General features: G+C 39.5%; 1 protein-coding gene across 1 annotated transcript in view; it reads left to right on the top strand.

The window, feature by feature from the left end:
* zzef1 (zinc finger, ZZ-type with EF hand domain 1) overlaps nt 1-16521 on the top strand; it is a 66722-nt gene that overhangs the window by 42376 nt on the left and 7825 nt on the right. The window contains exons 49-53 of the mRNA XM_061963114.1: nt 617-785; nt 854-952; nt 1049-1214; nt 6962-7112; nt 13039-13110. Coding sequence (XP_061819098.1) covers nt 617-785; nt 854-952; nt 1049-1214; nt 6962-7112; nt 13039-13110 — 657 coding nt within the window. The remainder of the gene's footprint in view (nt 1-616; nt 786-853; nt 953-1048; nt 1215-6961; nt 7113-13038; nt 13111-16521) is intronic.

Raw genomic sequence — 16521 nt, 5'->3', positions numbered from 1 at the left:
CCAAACATACCTCTGTTTGCGAACCATTTCTCTGTACGAATGCTTCATTTAGGGGCCTGCAGGCAAAAATGCAGGGCATAACATTGCTGCGACGGCGGAGCCCTCCACTTCACTTGCTGCACAGGAGAAGTCACGTCTCAACACTTCAGCATGTGTGCTTGTGTTAGTTTTTTTGCCTTTTGACAATTATGTCAATTTGATAACTCAATAAGAGTCCCAAAAACTCAACAGACCGGTGGGGAAAGAAGGAGCGAATTGCTGTGGAGTAAAAAAAAAAAACTATTTGCGAGGAGTACATTAATGGCATTCACAAGCATGACCACAGCACGGCACAATAAGTAACCATATTAAGTGTTAATTGTGATGAGAATGGTCTTTTCTGGAAAAATATTCCAGAGCAGACTTATGTCACAGGGGAAATAAAGACAGTATCTTTCCTCTTGTTCCACCTCGGTCTCAGCTCTTCCTGATGTTCTCCCAAAGCTCTATTGCTAACATATGCAAGCATTTAGTGGTGTTCTTATATCGTTTATATGAAATAAATATTCAATTTCAAGCTATGTAATCATTCACACTCACATTCACACACAATCAAGTTGTTTTTTTCCCCCTTCAGGACAAGGTGCACATTCCAGGAGCTATTTACATGTCAGTCAAGTTTGACTCCCGCTGCCACACAGAGGAAGGTTGTGATGAGTTTATCATGTCCAGCAGCAGTGATTTTCTCCAAGATGTTCATGTCTTCAGCGGCTTTCCTCAGAGATGGTCTGATTTTGAAATTCCAGGTGAGAATAATTTTAAACTCCTATGAGTTATTTGAGTATGTTGTTGAGCAGCATTTATGTTTTGTCAGGTGACACTCTGTACTACAAGTTTACGTCAGACATGAGCAACACTGAGTGGGGCTACAAGTTCACCATTACAGGGGGCCACAGGGGTCGCTTCCAGACAGGTGCGCTTATGGAATTATGGCATTGTTACAGCTCATAATTTAATGTATTGTTTGACTGTTGTCAGCTTGCAAGTGCTTTGTTTCTCCTCCCATTAGGTTTTGAGATCCTGAAGCAAATGTTGACTGATGACCAAGTGCTTGGTCAGCTGTCATTGGCTGACATCTGGGCGTGGCAAGTGGGCGTGGCCTGTCGCCAGACAGGAAACCAGAGACTCAAAGCCATTCACTTGTTGCTCCCCCTCTTGCAGTGTCAATCGCAGACGTAAGAGAGAAGCCTCATTCATACTTTTTGATCTTCTATGAATTCCTTCCAATGGTTATATATGTTTTTTTATTACAGGAATATGTTATTTTATATACATCTGGGGGTTTTTTTTAACCTTGGATTTCATATACTGAAATTATTTTCCATATAACTCCAGTACAGTGTTCCCTCTCCACTTTGTGCTTCAATTACTACAGTTCACTTACCACGGTTCACTTACTTCAATCTACTTACTACGGTTTACTTATAACGGTTCACTTACTACAGTTCACTTACTGTGCTTTGCTTACTGCGGTTTACTTACTGCAGTTCACTTACAACGGTTCACTTACTAATGTTCACTCACTACGGTTCATTTATTACGGTTTACTTACGATGGTTTACTTACTACGGTTAACTTACTAAAGTTCACGTACTACGGTTCACGTACTACGGTTCACATACTACGGTTCACGTACTACGGTTCACTTACTGCAGTCTTTGTGCATTGCAGATTTTAAAGCAGAATTGAATGTAGATTTGTGTTTAAATGGTAGTTTCCTAAAAACATTACATAAGTTTTAATGTACAGGTGTCCAAAGTGTGTTTTGAAAATATTACTGGGGGAAAAAATAACCACAAAAATGTTGCTGTTTTTTCTTTAGAAAAAATTTGTTTATTGTGCTAATTTCGAAAGTAAAAAATATGAACATGATTTTTCAGTGTGCTGTCCTCAGGGGAAAAAGTTAGCACACCCCTGTTTAGGAGTGTGTGCCGTGTTTTTTAAGAGCATAAGAAATGTTTATAAGTGTGTGTGAAAGCTCTGTAGAGGGCTTATAAAGTATCAAAAGCATATGACATTCATATAAATCATAAATATGAAAGTCATGTACCGGTACTGAAGCAGCATCTTGTCATAAAGTTGCCTGCTACTGACCACTAGCTTGTCTATTAAATTGTCTTGTAGTTCCCCAATATTTTAGTCTGTCCATATTTCTATACTATCAATGATTATGGACAAGAAGCTACTTAACCAACAAGAAGCAATATGTGAATCTGGGTGAAAATATATCAACAGAGCTCCAGATATCTTGCGGTGTACCCCAGGGATCAATACTGGGAGCAAAACTGTTCAATCTTTATACAAACGACATTTTGTAAAGACTTAAAGTGAGTATTATTTGCTGATGACACAACTGCATTTTGTTCAGAGGAAAACAAACAGTAGATAATGCAAATAATAACAGAAGAAATTAACAAATTAAAGAGATGGTCTGACAAAAACAGACTATCTTTGAATCTCAGTAAAACAAAAATAATGCCATCCGATAACAGTAGAAGAGAAAGTCAAACACAAGTACGGAGTAGATATTGAAAGAGTAAAATAAATCAAATTTTTTGGTGTAATAATAGATAAAATGACCTGGAAATCTCATATAAAAAATATACAACATAACGTGGCAAGAAATATTTCAATAATGAATAAAGCAAAATATGTTCTAGACCAAAAAACACTTAATATTCTCTACTGCTCGCTGGTGTTACCATATCTGAGGGTATTGTGCAGAACAGTGACGTGCAGTCACTAGAGGCAGGTGAGGCGGGGCCTCACCTGCCATCATGGAAAGAAAAAAAATGTAAAAAGAAAAAAATATATATTAAATTGTTAAATGTATCCAGTGATTATACTATAAAGTTATTTTCCATTTAACTTCACCAGTTTTAGATTATTTTTATTCAAAATCGCTGAATTTTCACATTTGCCGTTCAAATACTGAGAAGAGACAGTGCGGTGAACAGCAGCCAGTCGAGGCATGTCACTCAGTGCCTCAACATGGACGGACTCGGCTAACTGCTGGTCTGCTGTGCAGTGAGACCGTATTGCTATATGAACTATATTATACATTTCCATAGTTTAGTTAGCTGAGGTATATAATGTACAGTGTATTTTGTCAACAACTGTATGTGTGTAAAGTATTTCTTGTGCTGAGCGATCAAAAAACGGCTGCAAAAGACGCATTGGCTGAGGCTCGCCTCCTGCACCCCCGCACGGCAACCCCTGATGGGAATGTTATATCAACTAAAGCCCACACTTAAACTTTCCACGTGCAAGATTGAATCTATTTAAAAAAGTTATTTCATAAGAAGCCAAAAAGTGCAAAAACAATAATGTTTTTGTTGGAGGAGTTGCGAATGACTGCTGGGCCACAACATTAGGTACACCTGCAGACTGCAGGTGTATCTAATTCACAACTTCTCCAACACGAACATTATTGTTTTTGCACTTTTTGGCTTCTTATTAAATAACTTTTGTAACCTATTTTATGGGCTTTCCTCTTTGTGATGTTAAGTTCCTGTTATGCGCTGTTCTACAGTATATGCCTTGAGCTCTTATTTTGAAGGCGCTAAGAGCGGAATTTTGACACGTTGGAGTGGAGCGGAAGTTTTTGAAAGAAGGTAAATAAAGTGGTCCTCGTGTAAACTGGAGCCTCCGTGTTTGTTATTTTGTAGTTTCATACAGTATAGGCGACATTTATAAACCCTCGGTTACACTTTTTTAAATAGATTCAATCTTGCACGTGGAAAGTTGAAGTGAGGGCTTTAGTTGATATAACACTCCCATCAGGGGGTTCATTAATCCAGCACAACAGCGGCGCATTTATAAGTAAAGGTAAGACCATAATAACGTTTTTTTATTAAATGTGCTTTTTTGTGTGCTACAGTTTGTATGTGTAAAGTTAAAGTTAAGTTAAAGTACCAATGATTGTCACACACACACTAGGTGTGGTGAAATTTGTCCTCTGCATTTGACCCATCCCCTTGTTCACCCCCTGGGAGGTGAGGGCAGCAGCAGCGCCGCGCCCGGGAATCATTTTTGGTGATTTAACCCCCAATTCCAACCCTTGATGCTGAGTGCCAAGCAGGGAAGAATGCTGGTATGAGCTTTTAAACATAACCCGTTAACTGCTGCCAATCAAATGGTGAATAAGATACTCTGTAGGGTTCATATATTTGTAAATCTGACTGTGATGAAGTCAGTGCCTCACCAGCCATCAACCTCACCGCACGTCACTGGTGCAGAAATATGGGAAAATAATTACAAAAGTGCACTTCATTCACTAACTGTGTTACAAAAAAGATCAGTTGGAATAATACACAATGTTGGATATAGAGAACATACAAACCCTTTCTTTTTTAAATCCAAAATGTTGAAATTCATTGATTGTGCTTTTGCAAACAGCAAAAATTATGCACAAAGCAAACTATAACCTGCTGGCCAAGAATGTATAACAATTTTTCTCAGCAAAAGAGAAGAAATATAACCTTAGAGAACAATGTAACTTAAAATCATCTGTATGCAAGACCTTTAGCATAACAGTATGTGGAATTAAATTATGGAATGGATTAAGTAAAGAAATCAAACAATGTACTAACATAATCCAGTTTAAGAAGCTGTTCAAACTAAAAGTGTTTACAAAGAAGAAGAATTATGATAAATGTCAATATTTTATTGAAAATTAAATGTTATCCATCTCATCAAGCGAATGATAACTGATTTAACTACGTATGAGAATAACTAATGTATTTAGAACACATTGATGTACATTGAGTACACATTGAGAACAGGAAGTATGTGTTCGTAATTGCTATGAAGAGAAAAAGAGGGAGGATTATATAAGCCTAGCTTCTTCCTACTCCTTTTTGGACATGTTGTAAAAAAAAAGTACCGTATGTAAAATATGTGATGTATCAAATTGATACTGTATACATGTTTGAAATACATTTCACAGAAGCAACCAACCAACTAACCAATTATGATTTGTTTATTATACATGACATATATTTAACAAGGTACAACATGTGGTTACATTTTCACAATTCAACATCGCCGAAAAGGAGTAGGAAGAAGCAAAGTTTATTCTCCGTGTCTTTTACTAATAATCTTATTAACACCATAACATTTACATGTTTACACTTAGTTCACTTCCTGTGTTAAAGAATACATGTCAAATCTTACTAAATTCTACTAACAAATCTTAAAAAGCAAATGACCCTATGACTGACTAAAAGTCACATTCAGTGATGAGACTATGACTTTCAGAGGTGGGTAGAGTAGCCAGAAAGTGTACTCAAGTAAGAGTACTGTTACTTTAGAGATTTATTACTCAAGTAAAAGTAAGGAGTAGTCACCCAAATATTTACTTGAGTAAAAGTAAAAAGTATGTTGTGAAAAAACTACTCAAGTACTGAGTAACTGATGAGTAACATATACACACACACATATATATATATATATATATAAATATATATATATACACACACACACATATATATATACACAAATATATATATATATATATATACACACATATATATATATATATATATATATATATATATATACACATACATACATACAGTATATAATTTATATTTATTTATTTTGTCATTTTTCTTTACATGTTAAAGGTGTTTTAATGAATATACATGCATATTTAACACATATGGATTCCTTTCTTTCATGAAGACAAGAATATAAGTTGGTGTATTACCTGATTCTGATGACTTGCATTGATTGTAATCAGACAGTAGTGATGATAACGTCCACGTTTTCAAATGGAGGAGAAAAAAAGTTCCTCCTTTTTGTCTAATACCACCTGAAAGTGGTTGGTTTTTGGATTCTTATTTGTCCAGCTTCCATATTCGTTTTTATACACTTTACAAGAAATACATTGGCGGCAAACTCCGTAGCTTGCTAGTTTGTTTGCACTGGCTTTCGGAGACTCTTATTTTGAAAGCGCAGGCGCGATGGAGCGGCACTTTTATTGTGAAGACAGGAACTGTGCAGTCAGTCTTTAGGCTTTTGACGGGATGTACGGTTAAAATAAAACATGTTTTTTTTTTCCTTCACACTTTTGATTGATTGATTGTAACTTTTATTAGTAGATTGCACAGTACAGTACATATTCCGTACGATTGACCACTAAATGGTAACACCCGAATACGTTTTTCAACTTGTTTAAGTCAGGTCATGTGACCCCTGGCTCTGTTTGATTGGTCCAATGTCACCAGTGACTGCATCTGATTGGTGGAACGGAGTGAACGTCACCAGTGACTGTATTTGTTGAAACGCAGGCACTATGAAGGTCTGTTTGACAGACCAAAACAAACAAAGCGTGCATTAACAGATCGATAAAAATTAGTAGCGAGTAGCGAGCTGAATGTAGATAAAAGTAGCGGAGTAAAAGTAGCGTTTCTTCTCTATAAATATACCGTACTCAAGTAAAAGTAAAAGTATGTTACATTAAAACTACTCTTAGAAGTACAATTTATCCCAAAAGTTACTCAAGTAGATGTAACGGAGTAAATGTAGCGCGTTACTACCCACCTCTGATTACTTTTCTAGGTCAAACATTGTGGTCCTCCATCAAAGAGCCATGACACCTTCACACACACACACACACACACACACACACACACACACACACACACACACACACACACACACACATGCATACTCATTTTGCAAACATGTCACCTGGACATTAGTAGTCAAATCTCCTCTGCTCTTTTGCACAGGCTTTGCATAAAAACCTTCCTAAAATCCTCATGTCCTGTTGTCAGCACACAAATGTAAAATATGTGTTTAGAAATTTGCCTGTGTGGTGAAAATAGCCGTAGCAAACACTTTTGTTGTGTTTTCCTAAATAAATATGTGTTAAGTTGACTTTGTGTACATAACTATATGTTTGTGTGCACTGCAGAAACTACACGCTGACACTGCTCAAGCCACTGTGGCAGCTCTTTACGTCAATGGAAAACAACTTAAGCCAGGCCTCGACCAGCATGACTGTGCTGCTGCCTCTTCACAGAGCTCTCACTGAACTCTTCTTCATTGCTGAGGCCCGCGCCATTGTGAGTCAATTGCAACACACAGGCCAAAAATGTGCTCACTGCCGCTATTTATAGAATTAGCTCTAGCGCTGTATGACACGTAGTCGTACAATATGTAGTTAGGTGTGTTTGTGGTTGACATGTCAACATGGATGTGCACACAGGGGCAGGATTGTCATTCAGAGTCCAAATATTTGACAATACATATTACTGCATCAACGAGAAGAGAAAGCCCAGTGGGTTACATTATGGTCATCTACAACCATGCATTTCTAGGAAAACTCAGTACTTGAACCTATAACCTATGGCAAATACAAAATATGAAAATGGAAACAAAGATCAAAATATATGATGCTAAATGTGTGTGAGGCATGGGAAATAACTGCAAAGGTAAAATAAGACAGATGCCTTCCACCATAAATGCCTCAGGAGAATAATGGGGATTTCCTGGGAAGACTGGACCACAAATGAAGAAGTACGCAAGAGATCTAAACAGAAACTACTGACACAAACCATAACTAAACTGGTATGGCTTGGACATGTAATGAGAATGTCAGATGAAAGAATACCCAAAATAGCACGAGAATGGAAACTCTCAGGTCAGGAAGCAAACGAAAATGGGGCAGACCATTAACAACATAGAAAAGAACAAAATATGAAGACTTTACAAGCAGAAATGCTACCTGGGAACAAGCTAAATCAATAGCCCAAGACAGAACCCAGTGGTGGAAATGTGCGGTTCGATACCCTCTAGAGCAGTGGTTCTCAACCTTTTTTCAGTGATGTACCCCCTGTGAACATTTTTTTTAATTCAAGTACCCCCTAATCAGAGCAAATCATTTTTGGTTGAAAAAAAGAGATAAAAAAGTAAAATACAGCACTATGTCATCAGTTTCTGATTTATTAAATTGTATAACAGTGCAAAATATTGCTAATTTGTAGTGGTCTTTATGGAACTATTTGGAAAAAAAGATATAAAAATAACTAAAAACTTGTTGAAAAATAAACAAGTGATTCAATTATAAATAAAGATTTCTACACATAGAAGTAATCATCAACTTAAAGTGCCCTCTTTGGGGATTGTAAATAAGATCCATCTGGATTCATGAACTTAATTCTAAACATTTCTTCACAAAAAAAGACATCTTTAACATCAATATTTATGGAACATGTCCCAAAAAAATCTAGCTGTCAACACTGAATATTGCATTGTTGCATTTCTTTTCACAGTTCTCTTTGACAGACATTTTAGTGAGAAATCTGAGCTTGTGCTTCACTGAGTTTATGAACTTACATTCATATTTTGTTGAAGTATTATTCAATAAATATATTTGTCCAGGGTGTACCCCGCCTTCCGCCCGATTGTAGCTGAGATAGGCTCCAGCGCCCCCCGCGACCCCAAAGGGAATAAGCGGTAGAAAATGGATGGATGGATATTTATAAAGTATTTTTGAATTGTTGCTATTTTTAGAATATTAAAAAAAAATCTCACGTACCCCTTGACATATCTTCAAGTACCCCCAGGGGTACGCGTACCCCCATTTGAGAACCATTGCTCTAGAGCAATGGTCCCCAACCATTGCTCTATATTGATATATAATGTAGGAACCAGAAATATTAATAACAGAAAGAAACAACCCTTTTGTGCAAATTAGTTTGAATGAGAATGGGGGGAGGGAGGTTTTTTGGGTTGGTGCACTAATTGTAAGTGTATATTGTGTTTTTTATGTTGATTTAATAAAAATAAAAAAATATTTTTTTTTAATTCTTTTTAATTTTTTAAATTTCTTGTGCGGCCTGGTACCAATCGATCCACGGACTGGTACCGGGCCGCGGTCCGGTGGTTGGGGACCACTGCTCTAGAGGACCTAAGGTCTAAAAGATATCATTAGCCTAAAAAGTGTTAAGATAGAACATGTTAGCAGAGAACATGTTAGGATAGAAAATGTTAGAATGAAAATGTTGGAGTACAAAAAGTTAGGGTAGCAAATGTTAGAGAACAAAATGTTAGAGTACAACAGTTAGGGAAGAAAATGTTGGTGTAGAAAAAGTTTGGGTTAATGATGTTAGAGTAGAAAATGTTGATTGCAAAATATTACAGTAGAAAATGTTTTGGGTAAATAATAATGTAAAACATTGTAGGGTGGAAAGGGAGTACTACCAGTACACCCAAGGACAGTACTTTGCAAATACTGGTTATAAACTGGTACTTTGGATGTTGCGTCTTCTGTAGGATTGTTATCTGATAATATAAAGGGCAAAAGTCTCCATTTGAAAAGTCCAACACTCCAAAGTCACTTTGCGTTGAATGAAGGAAAGTAACAATTTATGGTATAACGTTAAAACACAGTAAAATTCCCACTGCAAATTTTGAATATCGTAAAACTGTGATTGATTACTGTACTTTGATAAAGTCACAGTGATAAAGTTTTTTTCTTGGAGAAGCAGCTTGTGCGCTTATCACTAACTATCATGAATATAAGACATGTGTATTTCCCTATTATGAACATTATAACATAATCAAAATGTGTATAAACAAAATGTTTGCGTTGAACACACAGGCTGTTTCTACAACAGGAAGTGATGTCACATAAAATGGAAGTGTAGTGTGCAACCCCAGTTTTTTGTTTATTATTAAAAACACTAAAACTTTTACGAATTAAAATGGAAGAAGATACACTTATTTAAACACTCAAATAAAAATTAATTGTCTCTTAAAAAGTCAAAACAATATTTAATGTTTTTTCTGCTAAGAAAGTATCTTGTGTGTTTATTTTTTTAATTATTAATTGTTATTATCTAAATCACTCTAAAAATGCATCCAAAAAACCCCAACAATAGTTTATTTATGTTCCATAACCTGTATAATAACCAAGTTGTAGCAACATTGTTATTGTGACACATTAGCCATAAGCTAGCTTCTGTGTCAACAGCTGAATCACTTTTGAGTTTGTAATGCACATCACAATGCAATACAACACCAATCTGTACTGACATGAATAATCATATTACAGTAGTGAAGTGAATGAATTATATTTATATAGCGCTTTTTCTCTAGTGACTCAAAACGCTTTTACATAGTGAAACCCAATATCTAAGTTACATTCAAACCAGTGTGGGTGGCACTGGGAGCAGGTGGGTAAAGTGTCTTGCCCAAGGACACAACGGCAGTGACTAGAATGGCGGAAGCAGGGATCGAACCTGCAACCCTCAAGTTGCTGACACGGCCACTCTACCAACCGAGCTATACCGCCTCAGTATCTGTAATTTTTTAGCCCACCGTTCATGTTTTGTTTGTACACAGCTAGTTTGACAGTGTATGTAGTTGTACTAACAAGCATGACGTGTTGCATGTATCATGATCAATATTATAGTGACTTACTTGTTGGACATTTGTCCGTTTGGTCAAGCTGGCCGGATGTGGTAATAATGATAACCGTGATCATTTTGGTTACATTATCCGTGATATGAAATGTTTATATGGTGACATTATCCTAGTTAAATCACAAGGTGTGTATTTAAAGGAGCGGCGCTCCGAAACTTCTTGTCCAGTGAAGTCGTTTCTCTGCAGTGTGTTTATGAAACATGATGACATGAAACACAATGACACATAATGTTCAACATTCCACAGAGAAAAAGATGAATTCAATGTAACTTATTATTGCAAAGGTTGCTTCTCTTCCTGACAGTTATCTGGCTTTTTCGACCTGCATGTTTAGTACTACATTTAGGAGTACTTACTTACTTAGACTTAGTTCCTCCCATTCCTGTTGGAACATTGGGCGACGAGTCCCCTCCATTTGTTCCGGTCCCTTCTTGCTCCATGCCAGCTGACTCCCATCTCTCTCAGGTCTTCCTTGGCTGTTTGTCTCCACGTCTTCTTTGGCCGTCCTCTCTTCCTCTTTCCCCCTTCTGGCACACAGTCCATTGCCACACTTGCCGGTCTCTCTTTTGGCAGTCGGAGTACGTGTCCAGCCATTCCCCTTCTCATGTCAGAGACTATGTCAGACAATGGTGCTACCCCTGCCTTTCTCATCATCTCTTCATTGGTGAAGTGGTCTCTCCATGAGATCCTCAAGATGTATCTGAGGCACCGTCGGTGGAAGACATCCAGCTTGTTAGTAATGCTTGATGTCTTCATCCACGTCTCACAGGCATAGGTCACTGCAGGGATGACCACTGACATATAGAGGCGCAGCTTTGTGGACGTACTGATAGATTTTGATGACCAGATGTTCCGGAGGCGTTGGAAGACTCCTGCAGCTTTTCCGATTCTGGTCTGAACATCCTTTTCTGCGTCTCCAGTGTTTGAGATGTTGCTTCCAAGATACGGGAAGTTCTCAACGTACTCTATGCCTTGTTCGCCTACGGTGAGCAGTGGAACGTTTTGGTCTTGTGCGACGGTCATGGCCTTGGTCTTCTCTTGGCTTATACGTAGGCTGACTTTTTCCCCTTGCTCATGCAGATTGTTGGTCAATTTTTGGAGCGCAGCGTAGGAATGGCTAAGCAGAGCCAAGTTGTCCGCAAAGTCCAGATCTGCCAGTCTGCCCCCTCCCCACTTAATGCCGAGGTTTGCTCCGACGACAGACTTCCTCATGACAAAGTCTATGACAATGATGAACAGTAAGGGAGACAAGATGCAACCCTGTCTTACCCCGGTCACAATGTCAAAGTCGTCGGTTGTGCTGTCGGCGGTTTTCACTCGACAGGGGGAGTTGTGGTACAGGGCTCTGAAGATGTTGACGTACTTTGATGGTATACCGTATAGCTGGAGGATCTGCCACAGTGATTCCCGGTGGATGCTGTCGAAGGATTTCTTGAAATCGATGTAATTGATGATGAAGGGTGTCTGGAGTTCTTGGCACTGTTCTAGCAGTGACGAACGCCATCTTGTGTTTATGCATATATAGTCCAGCTCATTTCGGGTTCCGCCCCCAGGTGAAACCCATGTCATCTTATGCATCTGTTTGTGCTTGAAAAACGTGTTGCCAATGCTGAGGCCGTTGGTGCTGGCTAGCATCAACAGTCTCTCCCCCTTGTCATTGGTAGAGCTTGCAGACCCGTGTGGTCCCACTGTGGCATTGAGGCCCCTTCTGTCGCCATCCAACTTTCGCATTTAGGTCTCCAATCAGCATCTTGCTGGGGATCTCATCAAGCACGGCTTGGAGCTGGCTGTAGAAGGCATCCTTGTCCTCTTCTGAGGCAACCTCGGTTGGGACATAGACTTGAACGATGGTGACTTTGGCATGTCTAGTATAGAGCCTTGCTGTGGTGATGCGCTCATTCACCGGTTTCCATCCCACTAGCGCTTGCGCCGCACAGTTGGAAAGGATGATCCCGACTCCATGGGTATGGTGGTCTTGCTTCCCAGAGAAAAGAACGGTTGCTCCATCAATCACGAGGCGCCCCTGCCCAGTCCACCTCATTTCACTAACGCCTAGGATGTCCAGGCGATAGTCCCTCATAGTCTTCAGCACCTGGTCCATGAGCCCACACTAGAACAGTGTGCGCACGTTCCAGGTACCTACTCTGGTGTTGGCTTTGGTTTCGAAGATCAAGGTCATCAGGGGTCGGGCTTCCTGCTGGATTTCACCCGGCCCCGTCATAGATACATCCAAGGATGCGCCCTCTCTTCTCCGCCGCAGTGTACCGGAATGGCTCCTTCTCGTCGTGTCTGTAACATGGTGCTTTTTTACGGGGTGGGGTTGTTAACCTCACGCCCAACCCCCAACCTGGAGGACCGGGTGCTGACTTTTGTCTGGCCTCTATCCCGAAACCTGCCCGGCATGGTTAAACCTGCCAGGGGTGTGATCCCCCGCCGGTATAGCTTTCAAGGGTCATTGAGACACGCAAGACTCTCCACCACGGCAAGGTACCAGCACAGGGAGAGCCTTGGAGTACACTGCAGCAGAAACGTATTCATTTTGTTGTTCTTCATGTTTTCCAGACACAAGGCATCCTCCAGGAGTATTTGCTAGCAATGACCACTGATGATCAACTCCTGAATCACACAGCATTGGTAAGCTTGTATTGATCACTTATAGTCACTGCTACAATGTACAAACCCCGTTTTCATATGAGTTGGGAAATTGTGTTAGATGTAAATATGAACGGAATACAATGGTTTGCAAATCATTTTCAACCCATATTCAGTTGAATATGCTACAAAGACAACATATTTGATGTTCAAACTGATAAACTTTTTTTTTTTTGCAAATCATTAAATTTGATGCCAGCAACACGTGACAAAGAAGTTGGGAAAGGTAGCAATAAATACTGATACAATTGAGGAATGCTCATCAAACACTTATTTGGAACATCCCACAGGTGAACAGGCAAATTGGGAACAGGTGGGTGCCATGATTGGGTATAAAAGTAGATTCCATGAAATGCTCAGTCATTCACAAACAAGGATGGGGCGAGGGTCACCACTTTGTCAGTGAGCAAATTGTTAAATAGTTTAATAAAAACCTTTCTCAACCAGCTATTGCAAGGAATTTAGGGATTTCACCATCTACGGTCCGTAATATCATCAAAGGGTTCAGAGAATCTGGAGAAATCACTGCACATAAGCAGCTAAGCCCGTGACCTTCGATCCCTCAGGCTGTACTGCATCAACAAGCGACATCAGTGTGTAAAGGATATCACCACGTGGGCTCAGGAACACTTCAGAAACCCACTGTCAGTAACTACAGTTGGTCGCTACATCTGTAAGTGCAAGTTAAAACTCTCCTATGCAAGGCGAAAACCGTTTGTCAACAACACCCAGAAACGCCGTCGGCTTTGCTGGGCCTGAGCTCATCTAAGATGGACTGATACAAAGTGGAAAAGTGTTCTGTGGTCTGACGAGTCCACATTTCAAATTGTTTTTGGAAACTGTGGACGTCGTGTCCTCCGGACCAAAGAGGAAAAGAACCATCCGGATTGTTATAGGCGCAAAATTGAAAAGCCAGCATCTGTGATGGTATGGGGGTGTATTAATGCCCAAGACATGGGTAACTTACACATCTGTGAAGGCGCCATTAATGCTGAAAGGTACATACAGGTTTTGGAGCAACCTATGTTGCCATCCAAGCAACGTTACCATGGACGCCCCTGCTTATTTCAGCAAGACAATGCCAAGCCACGTGTTACATCAATGTGGCTTCATAGTAAAAGAGTGCGGGTACTAGACTGGCCTGCCTGTAGTCCAGACCTGTCTCCCATTGAAAATGTGTGGCGGATTATGAAGCCTAAAATACCACAACTGTTGAACAACTTAAGCTGTACATCAAGCAAGAATGGGAAATAATTCCACCTTCCATCCATCCATCCATCCATCCATCCATTTACTACCGCTTATTCCCAGAGGTGGGTAGAGTAGCCAGAAATTGTACTCAAGTAAGAGTACTGTTACTTTAGAGATTTATTACTCAAGTAAAAGTAAGGAGTACCGTATTTTCCGCACCATAAGGCGCCCTGGGTTATAAGCCGCGCCTTCAATGAACGGCATATTTCAAAACTTTGTCCACCTATAAGCCGCCCCATGTTGTAAGCCGCATCTAACTGCGCTAAAGGAATGTCAAAAAAACAGTCAAATAGGTCAGTCAAACTTTAATAATATATTAAAACCAGCGTGATGTGGGCGCGCACGGAGTCGTATATCAACATGGACGTACATAGCCACCCGGCCTCTTCGCGTAAACTTAAACTTACCTTAACCACTCGCTCATCTTTTCTTCATCCATCCCTTCGAGTTAGCTTTTATGATGACGCCGGCTGGAAAGGTCTCTTTTGGCAAGGTCTTCCTTTTGAATATCACCATGGGTGGAAGTTTCTGGCCATTAGCATGGCAAGCTAGAACCACAGTGAAGGATGACTTCTCATTCCCTGTGGTGCGAATATTCACCGTACGTGCTCCCGTTGTATCCACAGTGCGGTTCACAGGAATATCAGTTGCTGTGAAATAGTAATCCGTGTGCGGATGGAGAGATTGCGTCTTTTCATGAACCGGATCCTTGTCGCTTAGTAGGAGCCATTTTGTGGTCTTTACAGATGTAAACAGGAAATGAAACGTACGGTAATATCCGCGCGCTTTTTCTTCTTCTACGCGGGCGGGTGGTTGCTTACAGTAGAAGAAGAAGCGCTTCCTGTTCTATGGGGGCGGGTGCTTACCTTGGCGGTTGCTTGCGTAGAAGAAGAAGCGCTTCCTGTTCTACCGGGAAAAAAGATGGCGGCTGTTTACCGTAGTTGCGAGATCGAAACTTTATGAAAATGAATCGTAATATTAATCCATATATAAAGCGCACCGGGTTATAAGGCGCACTGTCAGCTTTTGAGAAAATTTGTGGTTTTTAGGTGCGCCTTATAGTGCGGAAAATACGGTAGTCACCCAAATATTTACTTGAGTAAAAGTAAAAAGTATGTTGTGAAAAAACTACTCAAGTACTGAGTAACTGATGAGTAACATACACACACATATCATATATATATATATATATATATATATATATATATACACACATACATTGATATATACAGTATATCATTTATATTTATTTATTTTGCCGTTTTTGTTTACATGTTAAAGGTGTTTTAATGAATATACATGCATGTTTAACACATATAGATTCCTTTCTTTCATGAAGACAAGAATATAAGTTGGTGTATTACCTGATTCTGATGACTTGCATTGATTGTAATCAGACAGCAGTGCTTAACGTCCACGTTTTCAAATGCAGGAGAAAAAAAGTTCCTCCTTTCTGTCTAATACCACATGAAAGTGGTTGGTTTTTGGTATCTTATTTGTCCAGCTTCCATATTCGTTTTCACACACTTTACAAGAAATACATTGGCGGCAAATTCCGAGGCTTGCTAGCTTGTTTGCGCTGGCTTTCGGAGACTCTTATTTTGAAAGCGCAGGCGCGATGGAGCGGCACTTTTATTGTGAAGACAGGAACTGTGCAGTCAGTCTTTAGGCTTGTGACGGGATGTACGTTTGAAATAAAAAAGTGTCTTTTTTCCTTCACACTTTTGATTGATTGATTGAAACTTGTATTAGTATATTGCACAGTACAGTACATATTCCGTACAATTGACCACTAAATGGTAACACCCCAATAAGTTTTTCAACTTGTTTAAGTCAGGTCATGTGACCGCCTGGCTCTGTTTGATTGGTCCAACGTCACCAGTGACTGCATCTGATTGGTGGAACGGAGTCAAACGTCACTAGTGACTGCATTTTATTGGTGGAACGGAGTGAAACGTCACCAGTAACGCAGGCACTTTGAAGGTCTGTCTGACAGACCAAAACAAACAAAGCGTGCATTAACAGATCGATAAAAATTAGTAGCGAGTAGCGAGCTGAATGTAGATAAAAGTAGCGGAGTAAAAGTAGCGTTTCTTCTCTATAAATATACTCAAGTAAAAGTAAAAGTAAGTTGCATTAAAA

The sequence above is a fragment of the Nerophis lumbriciformis genome, linkage group LG09 (genome assembly GCF_033978685.3).
Source record: "Nerophis lumbriciformis linkage group LG09, RoL_Nlum_v2.1, whole genome shotgun sequence".
NCBI classification, from domain to species: Eukaryota; Metazoa; Chordata; class Actinopteri; order Syngnathiformes; family Syngnathidae; genus Nerophis; species Nerophis lumbriciformis.
The sequence above is the reverse complement of the archived record's forward strand: the minus strand, read 5'-3'. Positions and strand labels throughout refer to the sequence as shown.